Source organism: Phocoena sinus, chromosome 5 (genome assembly GCF_008692025.1).
Source record: "Phocoena sinus isolate mPhoSin1 chromosome 5, mPhoSin1.pri, whole genome shotgun sequence".
NCBI lineage: Eukaryota > Metazoa > Chordata > Mammalia > Artiodactyla > Phocoenidae > Phocoena > Phocoena sinus.
In genome coordinates this window covers 131661804-131679642 of record NC_045767.1, presented here as the reverse complement: position 1 = coordinate 131679642, position 17839 = coordinate 131661804, and the positions used below count along the sequence as shown (strand labels likewise).

Sequence of the window (17839 nt, the reverse complement as noted above, 5' to 3'; positions counted from 1 at the left end):
GGGCTGGAAAGACAGGTAGAGAACAGAGAAGGGATTTTCTTGTAGGCTGGGCACATGTAAGCCACTAAGTAGTTCTGCGAAGGCGTATGATCCGCATTTGCATTTGCAGACGTGGTAAGGAGTAGGGCAGTAATGAGGCAAATACAGACAGTGAGACTGTCCAAGAGCATTCTGGGACTGGCTGGCTATGGATGGGGTAGGGGGCAAGGGAAGGGTCTGTGGTATCTTATGGATAAGTCGACACGTCTGCTAGTTAAGAGTGACATACAATGCGGGATTCTGAATGGGAGATATAGATCCAGAAATCACTGTATAGAGTTAGGAGTTGAAAACAGAGGCATAGGACCAGCTTGTATGAAGAAAATAAATCCAGTAGGTTAGAGGAGTGCAGAAGATGTAGTAATTATCTAGCCACAAGGTGAGGGAGGCCTAAATTACTGTTGAGATCATGGGGGAGAAAATGGAGAAAAGGATGTCGGAGACACTGAAAAGGAAATACTGACAAGATTTGGTGACTTATTATATAAAAGGTTTGAGTCTAGTGGCTGAGAGGATGCAACACATAGCAAAGCTAGAGGGAAAGATGAACACGTGAGTTCTGTTTGGTCACAGTGAGTTTATGGTAAAGGCTGAAGTAGAGGTGGCTGCAGGCCCTGGGAACTTAGAACTGAGTTAGGTCCAAGATACTGATTTGAGTATTATCATTCTGTGACGAGATTAGCTGTGGAAGAGACAACAGACAGAGGAGGGAGTACCACTGAATAGCAAGGTGGGAAGGAAAGGGAAGGAATGACACAGTAGGAGGAAATGATACAGGAAACGGGAAAACTTCAGGAACACGTGAAGCGTCACAATACATTCAGTATCATGAAAATTGTTTCCTAAAACGTGGGAAAGTGTGCAAACTGTACTCCTGTGTAAATACGCTGAAAGAAGTCTGGAAGAATATATAATTGAACCCATAATAACAGTTATCTCCTGGAGGAGAGGGGAGGGAATTTGAATTGTAGAGCAAGAGAGTCAAGGGGGACCTCAGTCTTATCAGTGGTACTTGAAACTTTTCTAAGAAGAATGTATTCCTCATGTAATTCAAAAGTATTGAAAAATGGAATACATAGACAAAACTTTCAGAATACAACAGTGCTTTCAGGCAGAATATGCTATCCCAGGGAACGATTTGTTTTTAATACACATTGAAAAGAGATTTATTGTAGTTTCCCTCATTTATCTATCAAATTAAGAACACCTCTGTAACATAAGCAAATACATTTTAATTCTATATTCCTCATATTATTTTAGCTAAATGATTGGCATAGTGGTAGCTATTCATTTATTCCTATTACAGAAAATGAAAGCATTTTAATCACTCTTATTTGCTTTATCTCTTTATGTGAGAGCCAAGTACAAAACTTATTTTCATTGTCAATGTGTCTATAGGACACTCACCTACAGGAAAGGAGACCATAACTTCTGTTGACAGAAGCATACTGGGTAACTTTTCTGCTTTATGAACAATGGACCTATGATTTTCTTTGTGGAACTCCCAAGATGTTGGAGCTTTTCCTTTCTGTTTCTATGTCTCCCTGAAATACTGATCACTTCAATAACTTTTGATTATAGCACAGTAAACCACAACCTGGAATCATTCCAGGGATGAAAAAACAAAGAGCCTTTTCCCTCTCTACCTTTCTTTCCTTATGAATTGCATTTCAAGAGGACCTGACCTTTATTCCTGCCACCATGCTGGCACAGTCAGTGGAAAGTACAAAGGAACAAATTCTCTTAAAATGTAGCGATTGCAGTTCTCTGCAGAGAGCATTTACTTATAACAATAGTGGTATCTCAGCAATTTGCACTCAAGTGACTTTCTTGGTAAAGCATATCCACTTCTCCTTACTCCAACTTTTTTGTGTTTGCATTTTTTTAGACAGCGTTATTGAGGTGTATTTTACATACCATAAAATCCACGTTACCAGGCACACAGTTCAGTGATTTTTAGTAACTTTACCAAGTGGAGTAACTATCATGATAAATCAGTTTAGAGTATTTTCATTCCCCTAAGTAAGGTCCCTCCAGGCATGTACAGTTCATCTCCTGTACATACACAGTCCCTTCCTGGCTCCCCACCCCCTGACAATCACAACTCTGCTTTCTGTTTCTGTAAGTTTGCCTTTTCCGGACGCTTCATATAAATGGAATCATACAACATACAGTTTTTCTTGAGTCTTCACTCTGACTTTATAGAACAAAACTAGAAGTTTTCCTTTGGCCTTTAAGAAAATCCCATATTTAAGGAAATGCATAACCTTTCAAATAAAACATTACCGTAAATATTGTTTAACATCTGAAAGACTAAAAACATTAATCCTCTTCTTGAAGCTCTAAAGTCAAATCCTGAAAGTAATGCATGTAGTGCCAGTAACACGAAAAAATAATCATTTATCCATTTCACATGTTGAAACAGATAATAATCTAGCTATCCTTGAAGCTTCAACTCATTTTAACATCTTAAACTTTACATACAGATCTTTTCCTTTTACTTTTTGAGGATGGATGCGTAACTTTCCCTTCCAGGAAAATTTTTAAGTGGCCTGTTTACTAACCAAGTTAACGCCTACAGTTTAGTTCTTGTGTAAATGACAAAACAAATATTTTCCTCAGTAGTTTTAAAGGAAACAAGATAAGATTATCGTGTGTAGGGAGAGGGACTGGAATGTTCCAGCCTTGCCTAAGGGATGCATCTGTCCAACAATATCCTCATTTCTGTGCGTGCCTCTAACCCACCAAACTTGTGTGCTGTAGTTACACGGCGGAGAAGGACAGGCCTTTACTCCTCTGAAGTCAGCATGTCAGATTAGGAGTTATGCCTTTCAGTCTACCGTGAGTATTTGGTAATGCCAGCAGCTGGATTACAAAAGAGAATTATTGACAATATTTTGGAAATTGCTGATGTCAGATTTAGATGATATAAATGGATTAGCTAAATGCCTTTATTGAATGAAGCGAACCTCTCACTAAGCACTTCTGTCCTTGCCTGCGAATCCAGCGTAAAACAGCTCCACTGAGCTCTAACAAAACCAAGAGATTGTTATTCCTAAGCTTTTCTCACGAAGCCATTTTAATTATGAGAGAAAGATTCTATGAAGGCTAGAAGAACGATTGTTTATATGATTACATCCTCAAAGCCAATTTTAGACAATTACAGAAATACAGAAAAAAGATTATTCATATAAATAAATAATGTTCCAAGATAAAAGTCAGCCAGTAAGCAATACATGATACCGAGCTCCTCTCTGAATTCTCATTTTAAAATGTGTACTCCTTTATGCTTTTATTTCTACTGCCACTATCTGAAGAGCAGAAAAACAATGAACACTTGCTGATAAAAATTCACATTTCTGTTACCTCTCAAGAAGCAATGGGACTATGTTTAAGATTTGAAACTAAGAAGAAAAAAGATAAAAGTCAGCCAACCTGGGAAAAAATACTGAACAAGGTCTAAACTCTAATAATTCCAAGTTATCAAGCACACACAGTTAGCCAAAATCACTTCTCAAAGCCCTAGATATCAAACCTGTTGTTGAAAAATCATAGGACACTTCATCATTCTGGACATTTCATACCAAAGGTTCTTTCTTGGTTTTATCTTTGTTGTTAACTGATATGGTAGCTCCGCTGAAAGTCAAACTGTTATGTATAAATGTGTTGCAATGATTTTATTAAGAGGTGCAAAGAGAATTGCTTTATTTTTTGTTGTGTAAAGTAAATCAAACTTACCAGATCATAGGTCAAACAAGAAAAGATTTTGCTGAATTGTTTTTTTTCTTCTAATAGGAGCAACTAAAAAATAAATCAATACTATGAAAAGCTCAGATGAACGCTTCTTGCCAATTCCTTGGAAAAGTGTTGGTAAGCCAAGGTAACTATATTTAGAGAACAAGGGCATAGCAAAATACTTAATACAACACTGCCAACCTCTGTGGTTAAGACTGAGGCAATCAATAAACTGTTAAAGAGAAAAATGGAAATTTCCCTAAGAAAAGATTTAGAGAAAGTTGAGTGTGTGTACCAAACACAGGCACACTTCTTTTTTTCTAGCTCAAATTTATGAACTAACCAATAACTTGTTTTAGAAAGCAATTGCAAATGAAAACATCTTCGTAAGTTCATTTTTGAAATAAAAATTGGCACAAGACCTATTCTGCTACTTCAAAGACATATAAAGGAATTAAAAGTTATTTTTAGTTAAATTCATTTTAATGGTCTCCATTTGTCTTTTGATAATTTGTCAATCTATTAAGAGGTATATAAAAATAAAAAAGTAAAAATCTCTGCACAGACACTCCAGATTTATGGATAGAGACAAGAGACTGAATGAGCTTCTGCACGATGGTGGGTCGCAAGGTTTGACAGGGAGGTGTTGTCCTATCTAAATCTTTACGGTTGCCCAGCGGGAAGAAGTTAGTTCTTTAAGACCGTACTTAAAAAAACAATTGGAAGGTACAGAAGAAATTAAAAAATACTAATATGCATTTGTTTTAACTGGAGATATGCTAACCAGAGGGACAAACGGAGGCCAGAGCAATGTTAGCTGTGCCTTCTCTCCATAATCTCACTTCTTGATTTGTGTCTCAGAAACACACAGGAATTTATAAAATGTAAGTCTGTTTCTATCATTTTCCTGCTTATATTCCTGTAATCACCCTCTGTCACTTCTAAGAGAAAAATCCAAGCTCCTTAATATGGGGTACAGTTGCTCACGCCCTGACCTATTCATCTTCGTCTCTTACCCCACCTTTAGCCCCTCTGCCAGTCTCAGTTCCAAAATCCAGATGTCCTGTCTCCCCGCCGCACTCACAGCTCTCCTGTAAGCTGTCCTCACTGCCCTACGTGTCCTTGCACATGCGCTTTTTTTCCTCCAGAAGCACCCTTCTCTTGGTTTCCCTGCCCAGTACCTCCACGAATCCCACTAGCCTCAGTTCAAAAATCACCCTCATGGGCTTCCCTGGTGGCGCAGTGGTTGAGAGTCCGCCTGCCGATGCGGGGGACACGGGTTCGTGCCCCGGTCCGGGAAGATCCCACATGCCGCGGAGCGGCTGGGCCCGTGGGCCATGGCCGCTGAGCCTGCGCGTCCGGAGCCTGTGCTCCGCAACGGGAGAGGCCACAACAGTGAGAGGCCCGCGTACCGCAAACAAACAAACAAACAAAAAATCACCCTCTTTCTGAAACTTCTGAACTCCGGGTCCCCACCTCTCACACGGCAACCTGCGGACGGTTTTCGAAGAGCCTTAAGAGAGGCACTTGAATGACTTTATCACCTGCCCATTTCACAGTGCCTGGTATGTAACAGGCACTTAGCGAACGTCTATTTAATGATAATTATGGAATTTTTACTCACTTATCCTCTGCCTCCCCAAGTGCAAGGCATATGTCTCTCATTCTCTGAATCCCCAGCGCCCAGCAAGTAAATGCCACACAACTAGATCTCAGTGAAAATTAATAACTGTTGAAGGAACCAACACTGTGCCAGCCTCCAAGCTCTCCTCTCGCAATCAAGCCTGCATGCTGATGGAAAATTCCTTTTCCAACATGCCAACTTACCATGGCTCCCATCACCTAACCCTACCCAGCTGGAACTCTCCCTGGTTTCCTGTTACCTGTAGCAGGAAGCGAAGCTTCCCGACCTCAGTTCTTCTGCACAGAAATGCGCTTGCTTTGATCTTCGCGGGCTCTCTTCTCTCCCGCCTTCTTGTCTCAATTCAGGCTTCCCCTGCCTAAGCGAACTAAAATGGTCTTTGGGTCAGTCTACTACGTTAACCTACTTGTTTCTTAACTCCCCCATTTATTAATGAGCTGAAACGGTCTTCACAGGCTTTTTTTTTTTTTTTTTTTTTCCTGTGTGTCTTGCTATTGCCTCCCTCACTAGAACTAAGGTCCATGAACTCCAGGGTCTGGTCGGCTTTGTTCACTGCTGCATCCTCTGTCCTAAAGCACTTCCTGGAAGCAGAGGTCAAGTGCTGAACATCTGTTCAGTGAGGGGCAAGACTGAACAAGAAATAACTGCAGGCTGGCATTCGAGGTCCTCAGTGGCTTGGCCTCACCCCACCTCCCCAGCCTTCTTCCCCACTGATTCCTCACAGGACTTCTGTTTGGTGTGTCCCAAATACACTGTACCTACTCTTGCCTCCTAACTGGGCCCATCTACAAGAGGCTTGCCTTCTTTTTCTTCATATTTAAATTACCTTCATTTTAAAAATCCAGCTCGAACTCCATCTTTTCTATAAGGCAATCCGAAGTGGCAAGCTCTTTAACTGCATTATTTACATAATGTCTTAAAAATCTTTCCATTCTTTAGAGCTCTCTGTCTTATACTTGTAATGACATTTTTTAAATTATAGAAATAGGTTGTCAGTTATAATAAAAGATGAAAAACCTTTAAAAGGAAAAATTCTCTATGTGAGGAGTATATAAGATTTAGACCCCATTTTACCTATTTTAAGAAAATTGTATGCCTTTCTCCTCAAGTATACCAAAGAAGTTTGCTTTCAGGTTTAACATGCAACCTAAAGGTTAAAGGGCAACGTTCAAAATCTGTGAGTGAGAATTGGTTCTAGTAACACCTGTGATGTCCACTTTCATTGCAAATAATATTGACCACTGAACATACTATGAAAAGGCATCTAAAAAATAACTCTTCCAACTTTTAATGTGAGCCTAGCACAGTCCGACTAAATAAGTTGTTTTAATCCATAAAATAAAATATAACAAACTAGGAATGCTTGTGTGATAAGAATGCTTCTGTGATAAAGAATTACTAGTCAGAAATTTTTCAAAAGTTACAGTAGGTTTTAAATAGTTTTAGATCTGTATCCCGATGACCCCGGTGGTAGATACGTGCAAACATACCTGCATATGCGGGTCTGTGTATCAGCACAGATGATGCAATACATGATGTGTAAACAAAGGAAACATGCTAACCTGGATAGCAATTTGGCAGCATTAGCACCCTCTGCTGAATTCATGTCATCCCAGCAGGAATTTCTCTGACTTAGCTGCAGGCTGACCTGAGGAACGCCATCAGACAGCTCTGGTTGCGGTACCCTGTGGGCCTGAATAATAGATCCCTCACTCCTAGATTTTGGGATCTAAAAAATAAAATAAAATAAAAAAGAGAAGAATTTTTAAAAGCCTTTCCAATTAAGTTATTGAAGATAATTTTTTCGAATTTATTAATAATCTAATGTATTAATCACACTCCAGAAAAATATCAACCGAGGTATAAAATTGAAAATGCATATAAAAATTCTTATATAGCAAAGGGCACAGTGAAGGGGAGATACCAATATTTCTGAGGGGAACTTTCAAACCATTATGGCCTTCCCCAGGCCTAACCTCTCCTTAGAATAATTATTCTATGTAATGAGAGATTATGAGAGTATATCAGACTGCAACCTAGAAGAGAGAAGAAATAGTCAGAAAGAGGCAGAAAAAAAAAAAGGCTGAAAACCACTGAAATAGAGAATGCCAATGTGAGAAAGGTGTCCGGAAATATTTACTACCAACAAGCAAAATACACACCAGTTGGCAAGTTTCTACTGTAATCCTCTGTTGTAGGGCAACGTATGGTGTAATAAATTTTGAATTAAGGAAATAAATAGGAAAAACACAACTTTTTTACTTTTCTTCTATCTCTGGAATCACGGGCAGCCCAAGTGCCAAATGAATACTGGGTGTATTCACTTTTCATATCTGAGGTCTCTCTGACCCCAGAAATACTTTCATGCTCTCTTATTTTAGAGGTCAGGAAAAATGAGAAAACAACCTATATTCTTTTCCTAAAAATGTGTAAAAATCATGTCAGAATTTCAGGAAAGTTTCAAACCCTTGGATCAAAAGTATTCATTACACTGGAAGCTTTTTCTCATCTCTAGGACTTTTCTCTTGCTTGTCCTTTCATCTACAATGTAATGTGTTGCTCACTGGCCAGTCACCAACCAAACCAAATCCTAAACTCCTTTGAGGTTCAGATAAGAATCCACTGCCCACAGAGCTTCACTAACTACCCTCAGGTCTAAATAACCTTTCCCAACTCTGAATTCCTGTAACTCACCACCACACAATCTACACTTGATTGCATGTCATCTGATACCGTAATCTTAGTTATCGCAAGTTTCTAGGTCACGTGGCCTCAACCAGATCGCTCCTCCTACCTCGCCCTTCTCTTCTTCTTCTTTATATTATTTGTAACATTTTTACCAAGAAGGCTAGCAAAGTTTTGAACCCATTAATAAATACTTATTGTCAGACAAACACTCTTCAGCTACAAGATATTCCCAAGACACTGACTGACCAAGAGGCTAGGATAAGGGACAATTAAAAAGAGTAACACAGACAATTATGGACATACATATTTAATAAGTTCATACCACTATGAGGATTACATGAAACTAATTTAGCAAAGAGTTACATTTAACACAAAATAAACGCTAAATAAAAGCTAGCTTTTATTAATACTGTTGTTATGTAAAATTTGCCCAAATCTGATGAAGGCCAATTAATTGTTCAGTTACATTTCTCTGTAGAGCATTCGTAAGCTCATGAAAATCAAAGGGAAAATTTTTTTAAATTATGAAATAACTATAGCTCATAGCTACAGCTGCCAAGAATACTTCTAAAAGAAATACTCAGATAAACAGCAACACAACATGAAAAGTGTAAGCATCTATTACATGTTTCATAAAGGGGCTCCTTTGGCATGTAATTTCTCATCAAAATAGACATGAAAAATCAATAAACAACACTCAAAAAGCAGTACGATTTCCAATTAGTTAGCTAAAAAAAAAATCTCACATCCACACACATTTGTTTTAATATTGAGAGAAAACTAAGAACAGTTGTTTGGCAATATTTCCTGGTGTTAAAATAATGACATGACATTTTAGGTTCAGTGATAATTTGGGTTCTAAATTTGACTCAACAATTTACGTAAAAAAATATTCTAAAGTAAACAAAAAGGTACTATGTAGCTTATTCCATCCTGCCAGTTTACATTAAAATAGACTCCATAACACCATAATAGAATTCACATACCAGCAACTACATCAGCTACATTTATCTAAGTGTATTTCCCAATGATTTAATTTCTATAGAAATAACAGACATGATTGTCATTAACCGTTAACTTTAAAATATAAACTCACTATTTATACCAAAGGAGTGCAAAGAACTCAGCTTGTGCACAGAACACAAAATGACTGCATGAAGTTGATGAGAACGAACTTGTTAGAAAACAAGTGGCTCGGTAAGTCTAAGGTGACTAGAACTGTGGAATATATACACTTTTTAAAAGGAACGCACAATTTTTCAAGGTGATTAATGATATCTTCTTGAAGATGTACCTTGAAGACTATACATTTTCACTATAGAGATGATGACTACAGGAAAAATTAACAGAGTGATAAAATTTTAAAACCTGCCATTTTACTGATGTAATTCATTTTAGTACAAATGTATTAACTTTGAGAAAAAGGAAGAGATCGCTTTCTTTACTTTAGCTGGAATTGAGCTTTTTAGGAACACAGAGTTTAAGCCTTGGCGCTATAATGTTGGTAGAGGAGTGGCTTTATTTCTGTGCTTCCAGGTGTCTATTTCGGATTGCATATAGTTCAGCAGTGGACTTTGAGACGGTGTTCAAGGCCCCTTGAACTCTCTGAGGAATATGACACCAGTCGGTCAAAGCCAAGGGTACAAAGCCAAGGGTACAAAGAGACATGTTATTACACTGTGGTCTTAGAGCAGGGGTTCTCACCCAGAGCCAGTTTTGTCTAGAGACATTTTCGGTTGCCACGAACAGGGGTGAGGGTATGTGATATTAGAATCTAGTGGGTAGAGGCCAGAGATGTGACTAAACATTCTATAATGCATAGGACAGCCTGCCACAAAAGAGAGTCATCTGGTCCAACTGTCAGTACAGCTGACGCTGAGAAACCTTGCTTTAAAGGGAATGGGGAGAAGAAATCCGTACGGAGGCAGCTCCTCTCTCTATATACACTTTTCGTTTGTCATTGGCATGTAAACATATAACAGGCCCACATCAGCTCTGAGTTTAGCAGGAATGGGCCAAGAAGACCCAGCAGGCCTGCCTTGTCTACACAAGAGTTGCTAGTGACTCCATGAGGTTCAGCCAAGCTCTGTGGGGTAAGAATTTACTGTAATAAAAATAAAAACCTTACTGTAACAAATGGAGTGAATGTCCTTAGAGAGACCCATCTGCAGCCTCATAACGTGTGGCTACGGTAGGAAAATGGCCACGGGTTTGGGATACTGACTGGGGTAGGCAGCTTTCTCTTCCTACTGGAGATATGCGGGAGTTTACACCACACTTAGCTCTTTTATTTTAGTGATCTTCATGATAACTTTTGGACTTGAAGGTGAAAACTATGAAAGCACCCCAACCATCTGTGAAAAACATTTTGCTAAGAATTCTGCCATTGGCTGTTTGAGATAAGGATCTATGCACATGCTGTGTGATTTATGTGTACAACTCAAATACTAGCAATCCTAGGAATCTTAAAGCACATTCCGTGCATGTATTTGCAGGTATGGAAGAGTCTAAGAAGTAATTTGAGATACTTCAGTATTTGAGGTGCCAGAGGAATAGAAACAAAAGAATAGTCTTTGAAAATGTAAAATTAGGAAAATTAGGAAATAACAGGCTGTTGCTGTTACTGTTATGAACAAACATTTAGTGAGTGAGCATCTACTCTGTGCTAGCACGGTTCCAAGAGATTTACATAAATTAACCCATTTAATTCTTACAACAACCTGAAGAGGCAGGGACTACTATTATTAGCATTTCACAGCTGAGGAAACTGAGGCATAGTTCAAGTTGTCTGTCCAGTGAGGAAGTGGCAGAGACACAGTTACACCCCAGGGAGCCAGGCCACAGGACCTGTGATTACCACTACTCTCTATAGTTGGTCATATGTTAAACGTTAGAATTGCAAGAAGAAAAGGCAGTTTTGGATAAAAGTCACATTATATCCCATAATGCAACCCATTTTCTTCTTTTTGGGGGGGCATTAGTAATTAAAACTTCCTTTAAATTTATCTCTCTGGCATCCACTGAAGCATTCTAGCAATATAATTTTAGGGGGAAGAAACTGAGTATGAGGAAACTATATGGGAAATGTGTTCATTGTAGTTTATTTATAATAGGCCCCAAATGTAACTATTCTAAATAGCTAAATTACTATAAGGTAATTATGGCACATGTATATGATGAAAGAATCTTCAGTCATTAAAATATCTACAAAGTTTTTAACAGGACTGTGAAATAATTTTATGATATATAATATAGAATGAGCTCAGTTAGCAAATATAAATGTACAGTCAGTTATACACACACACACACACATATATATATATGTGTATGTATATATATATATATATATATATATATATATATATATATATATATATATATGTATATATCTCCAGTAATGCTTGGAACACCACCATACTTGAAATATATGTGATACAAACTCATGGTTACCAAAGGGGAAAGGTAGGGATAAATTAGGACTTTGGGGTTAACATACACACACTACTATATATAAAATAGATAACCAAAAAAGACCTACTGCATGAAACAGGGAACTCAATATTTTGTAATAACCTATAAGGGAAAAGAACCTGAAAAAGAATATATATATACATTATATATATGTTTATACCTGAATCACTTTGCTGTACACCTGAAACTAACACAACATTGTAAATCAACTGTACTTCAATTTAAAAAATTAAAAATAAATCAGAAAGAAAACATACATGAATAAATTTCAAAGGCCAAAAATCAAATTCTACCACAGTCAACGCCATAAAGGTTTATAACAAGCTCTCATCTTTAAAAACTGAACAGAGAATCCAGCACTTGAAAAACATGCTTACAATACCAGACTGATTTACCCTGATACAATGATCTGACTAAAAATAAAAGACATAGGAAAATAAGACATAAAGAAAATAATGTGTGCCTTCATATTTATCCATATAAATCTGTCACTGCGAGGGCACAATAGTGCCCTCTGTCCCATGCGCAAGTGTTGGGTGGGAGCTGTCTGCCCTGCAGTACTGAAACAGAGGAATGGCAGGTGAGTCAGAAGCAGGAGGGACTCAGTTTACTGGACGGGGACCAATCTCTGAAATTCGTAGCTCTCTTTCCTTTGTGTAGGTGAATGTTTCCTGATTATTATAAGATTCTTCCTAGAAAAGTGATGTGCATAACAGTAATTTAGCATACTATTATGAAATAGTATTGTTAATACTTAATTTTTAAAAGTTTAAGCGAAACAAACTTTAATGCTTTGGTCTTAGGAGTCACCCTAACCACTGGCCAGGTGCTGTGCTTACATTTTGAAATGACAAAAACTGTAAGTCTGTTCTTTTCATTGTCAGGTACTTTGGGAGAAGATTAGAACAGGGCAGAAAATTATATTCAAGGCTCAATGATGAAGGAAAATTGTGATAGCAGGATGAAAGCAGAAAAGTTCATTTCTAACATTTAGAGTTTCTAAATAAAGCTCACTAGACCTCCTCAATATCCTTGACCTTTTCTGTCTTCCATTTGTCATCTGTATGGAAGAGGACAAAGCCTCTTGCTTTTTCTTCATGCTCATTAAACTCAACATCTTCATAAAAAGAAATGGTGAGATAACTAAGTACCAGAAAACAGATGTTTAGCTCCGATTTTTTTTTTTAAAGAAGACAGGCATTTCTAGCTTAAAAAATTAGAAAAAAAACCTCTCTAAATTAGAAAAAATTGAAATAAGAAAAATTTTAAAAAGGCCTTTGTTTTTGCTCAAAAATCTTTACATTTTGCTTTTCAAAAGTGAGGCTTGTTTACTAAATGGCAGCAATCAATTCTTGGTCAATCTATTATGTGCCAGCCACAGCGCTAGCTAATTAATGCCCCAGTGGGCTTTTTTTTTTTTTGAGCAAGTTATAAACATGCTTTAGGAAATTAGTTGTAACTAATTAAAATCTCACCTTGATCTAAATTTTAGAGTGGATCTGTACTTAGCGTAAAATCATTTTAACTAAGTTTGTTAGAAAAATTACAGGTGAAAAGACAAAAATTTCACAATTAAAAAAAAAGTTTATCTTGAAATATAATAGATCAGATTAATTATGGTTTCACAGTGTGGCTCAAGCAAGTAACAAACCTCTTAGCATATGACTTTCCTCAACTCTTTCCTTCTCACCTCCTCACTCCTCTGCAAAAGCTAAATGCCAACACAGCAGAAAATTTTTGTCTGTTTTGTTAACTGCTGCAGCCCCGCCTCCTAGAGCTGTACCTAGCAAAATAGTAGGGGACCATTACATGTTCCTATAATGAATAAATGAACAAATGAATAACCGAACAAACTAACTGGTAGATTCTACCTTCCTTTCAGAAGTACTGATGCCATGAAGCACATTAATTCCACTGTGTAAGCATTATTCTTATTCTAAAAGTTTCCTCTATATTCAATTTCAAAATCTCTAAGTCAGTTTTAAAAAATAGCTATGGTACAGAAACGGGAAGAAACTGAATTTACAGAGCATAGGGATTATTAATGCAAGATCGGGGCTGGAACCTGTCAATACATTTACTTGGACTAAGTGGCCCCATGGTAGAGCCATCTGTCCTGGGACTTAGGCTCAAGTAAGTCTCACCTTTTAGAAGCTGCCCATATGCTCATAGATAAACCTGTACGTGGCAGTAAGGTGAGGCCTCTTATTAACATCAACACAGTCCCATCTGTTTTACAAAGTCACCTGTTCAAGTTCCTAACTTCAGGTCTTTCATCAGAAAACAATTCAGGCCAAAAGTAACTGTGTAAACTGAGCAGTTTAGAAATTAAATAGAAGATTTCTACAGATTTTCATTCTATTAATAACATAAAAATTTGCTTTGAAAATTTTGATCATTTATCTCTGATGATCAAAACCAATGATCAATCAATGGGAATGTTTGCCATCCCATCCCAAATGCAATCCTTTGGCCTCAAAAGTTCTTGCTAACTTAGAGGACATGATTACACAGGTGATGGGGCCTTAAAACAAGATGTTCTCTGGAAGCTTGTTCCAAAGGGACACTACTGACACTAGCCGGAATGCCGTAAGCAGTGCTTCTTACCCAGCGGTGCACACTGGAACATCCTTTGGAGATTTAAAAAAAGTGGTATACTTGCTAAAATTCATCCCATCACCTCACTTCCCATTCCCAGGGAATATATCTGAGTTGCATCCTGGGCAGATGAATTTTTTAAAAATCCTTAGAATAATGTGTGCTGCTGATTCAGAGTTTAAAAATTTGTCAAGTGAATAATTTCTCTTTGAGGTTTTTAAAAAGTAGAGTTAAGGTGAAAAAATAAACTTAACATTAAATAACTGAATCGCTTGATCACAGCTGGTCATGGTTATGCAAGAAAAATTAGGTGGAAAATTCAGAAATTCAATGATTATTTTAGAACCACTCAGTTTTAGAGTTGACGAGAGGTCTACTCCAATCCCTTCATCTCAGAAATGAAATCCAAGGGGCCCAGAGAACTGACGTGATTTGTCCAGAGTTGTATAGAGAGTGGGAAACTTGGCTATTAAAATCCCCTTCTCCTGACCGAAGTGAAGGTGAGAAATAAAGTAACAAACTGTAAAATCCAGGGCAAACTAACAATTCATGGTAGTGCAGGGCAGCACACCTCCTGTGGCCTGGAAGGAAAGCAGATGGCAACGCCCAGGCTGGGAGGCCCACACTGCAGCCGTGGGGAGCTGTAAGCTGAAGCGTCCTGGGTCTGTGGTGACCTCGTAGAGCCTCATTACCAGTCCTGGCCTGACTTACAGGTTTTGTTCATTTGAAGGAAATATATTTCTGTCTTGTTTAAGCCAATGTTGTTTATTTATATGCAAGAACACCTAATCCAAACTGATGTAAGATTTTGCTCAAATGCCGTCTTATCAGTGAAGGCTTCTCTGTCACTACAGAATAAATAGCAAAATTCTCCCTTATGCCCCACTCCCCATTTGCCTGACCCTGCTTTATTTATTTCCATTGCACCCAATACCATCAAACATACTGTATATCTACTTATGTGTATTTATTTGTTGTCTTTTCCCCCTAACCAGATGTAAGTTCCACGAGGGCAGGAACTTTGGTTTGTGTTGCAAACACTGTGGGATGGAGGGAGGGTGAAGGAAGGGCATGCCTCACTCTTAAAGGGAAATCCAACTGCTTACTTTTGTTGCAGGGAAGTTAGGGGAAGTGGTCTTATAGCTGCGCATCCATGTACGCAGCCAAGGAAGAGAAGGAGACTAGATCTCGGGAGGCCACTAGCAGTCTTGACCACAGACTTAAAGAAATAAAGGAGTGTCTCAGAAGAATGTCTGGGGAGCAGCATTCCAGCTGGAGAGCAGTGCAGAGGTCCTGAGGAGGAAGCATGATTTCCAAGTCTGAGGAACAGCAAGGAGGCCACTGCGGCTGGCTGGAGACAAGTGAGTGAGAACAGTGGCAGGAGGTGAGGTCACTGAAGTAGCAGAGGGCCCAGATCACGGAGACCTACAGGCATTTTAAGGACGTTGGCTTTTACCCTGGGCGGGGGTGGGGGGGTACTTTTAGAAGGTGTTAGGGAAGAAACATGCCTGACTTTCATTTTGAAAGGATCCTTACTGGTACAGCGAGAAGACTGTTGAAGGGTCAGAGTGATTAAAGGAGACCAAATAGGAAGTAACTGAGATGCTCGTGGGCTTGGATCAGGGAAACGTTGAGATGACACCAGATTCTGTATATAGTTTGAAGGTGGAGTCAACAGGATTTGCTGATGGACTGGACAGGAGGAAGGGGTCAAGGATGACTCCAAAGTTTTTGGCCTGAGCACTGAAAGAATGAACTGTATCATGGAGTTGGAAAAGACAGCAGGAGGTACAGATTTTGGCGAGTCAATCAGGAGTTTATTGCTCTGGACATGCTAAATTTGAGATGCACATAAGACAGACGAGTGGAGGTGTCATGTAGACAGTTAGATACAGGAGTTGGAGTTGAGAAGCGTGAACTGAAAATACAAATTTGCAAGTCATCTATATGTAGGTGGTATTTAAAAACCATGTAATTGGAAGAGATCACCTAGGGAGTGAATCTAGATAGAGAAGGGAAGAGGATTAAGAACTAATCCCCAGAGCACTCAAGGTTAGAGAGGCAAGACTCAGCGTGACTGAGGAGTGGACAGTTAGAGGGAAGAACCAAGAGAGTGTACTGAAAGGCAAGGGGAAAGGGTTTCAACAAGGAAGGAATAAATACAGTTACCGTATAACCCAGCAATTCCAAAACATATGTCCACGTAAAGACTTGTACATGAGTGTCCATAGCAGCATTATTCATTCTAGCCAAAGACTGGAAACAACTCAAATGTCCATCAACCAATGAATGGATAAGTAAAATGTGTATATCCATACAATGGAATGTTATTCAGTAATAAAAAGGAATGAAGCGCTGATTCAACCGAGCTGAATCTTGAAAACATTACACCGCGTGAAAGAAGGCAGACACAACGGAAACATACTGTATTATTCCATTTATATAAAATGTCCAGAACACATACATCTACAAAGACAAAAAGTAAATCATTGGCTACCAGGGACTGAGTGATGGGAAGTGACTGCAAATGAGTATGGGGTTTCTTTCTGGGGTGATGAAATGTTTGGGAATTAGATAGTGATGATGGTTGCACAACTAAGTGAATATACTAAAAATCACTGAATTGTAATTTTAAAGGAGTGAATTTTATGGTATGCAAATTATATCTCAATAAAGCTTTTTTAAAAAAGGAAGGAGTGACCCAGTGTGTCAAATGCTGCCAACAGGGTGAATAAGATGAAAATTAAGACCTGACCACTGATTGTGGCAAAGTGGCATCATTTGACAAAAACTGTTTCACTCTGTAGTAGGATGGAGTAGAGTGGTCCCAAAGAGAATAGAGAAGAAGTGAAACAGCAAGCTTATATAATTCATTGAGGAGTTCTGCTGTAAGGAATAGCAAAGGAAATGGGTGAAGGCTAACTGTGGCTGTAGAGGCGGGGTGTTGGAGTCAAGGGAGAGGTTGTTTTGTTTTGTTTTTTTTCTGGTAAGATGGGAAATATAGTATATTTCTATGCTAATGGGACTGGTTCAGTGGACAGACAAAAAAACCCCTGATGACCCAGGAGAGAAGGAAGGGGTAGAGAATTCAGGAAGCAAAGTTCTTGAGGGGGTCAGAGGGTATGGGATCTTGTCCACAGTGGAAGGCTTCTCTGGGAGAGGAGCAAACACAGCACATCTCCTGTGACTGGAAAGAAGGAGAGAACACGGTGCAGGGGCAGATACTGGATGAATGTGAGGACAGGTGGAGAGTCTCTCTGGATGTTCTTAGTCAAATGAAAATCAGGTCATGAATGTTGCAAAGGGGGATGATGGAGGTTAAGGACCAAGGAAATGGTATGAAACAGAGTTTAAAAGAGAGGGAAGAGTGAAAAAACTGGGGAGAGGAGTAGGACTGCCAGTGAAATGAGGACCATTTGAGGATGGTAATCACACATTTAAAGTGAGACATCAAGCCCAAAGTTAGCAGATGGAAGGAAATAAGAATGATCAGGGTAGAATTAAACCAGACTAAAAAGATAACTGAAAAGATCAATGAAACTAAGAGGTAGATTTTGGAAAAGATATGCAAAACAGACAAACTTTTAGCTAGACTCACAAAGAAAAAAAGAGAGAAGATTCAAATAAACAGAAGTGAAAGAGGAGATGTTACAACCGATCCCACAG

At 38.6% G+C, this 17839-nt stretch overlaps 1 protein-coding gene across 1 annotated transcript in view; it reads right to left on the bottom strand.

Moving 5' to 3' along the window:
• Positions 1-17839, bottom strand: part of FAM13A (family with sequence similarity 13 member A) — a 346933-nt gene that overhangs the window by 128067 nt on the left and 201027 nt on the right. The window contains exon 7 of the mRNA XM_032632953.1: positions 6979-7145. Within this exon, the coding sequence (XP_032488844.1) occupies positions 6979-7145 (167 nt within the window). The remainder of the gene's footprint in view (positions 1-6978; positions 7146-17839) is intronic.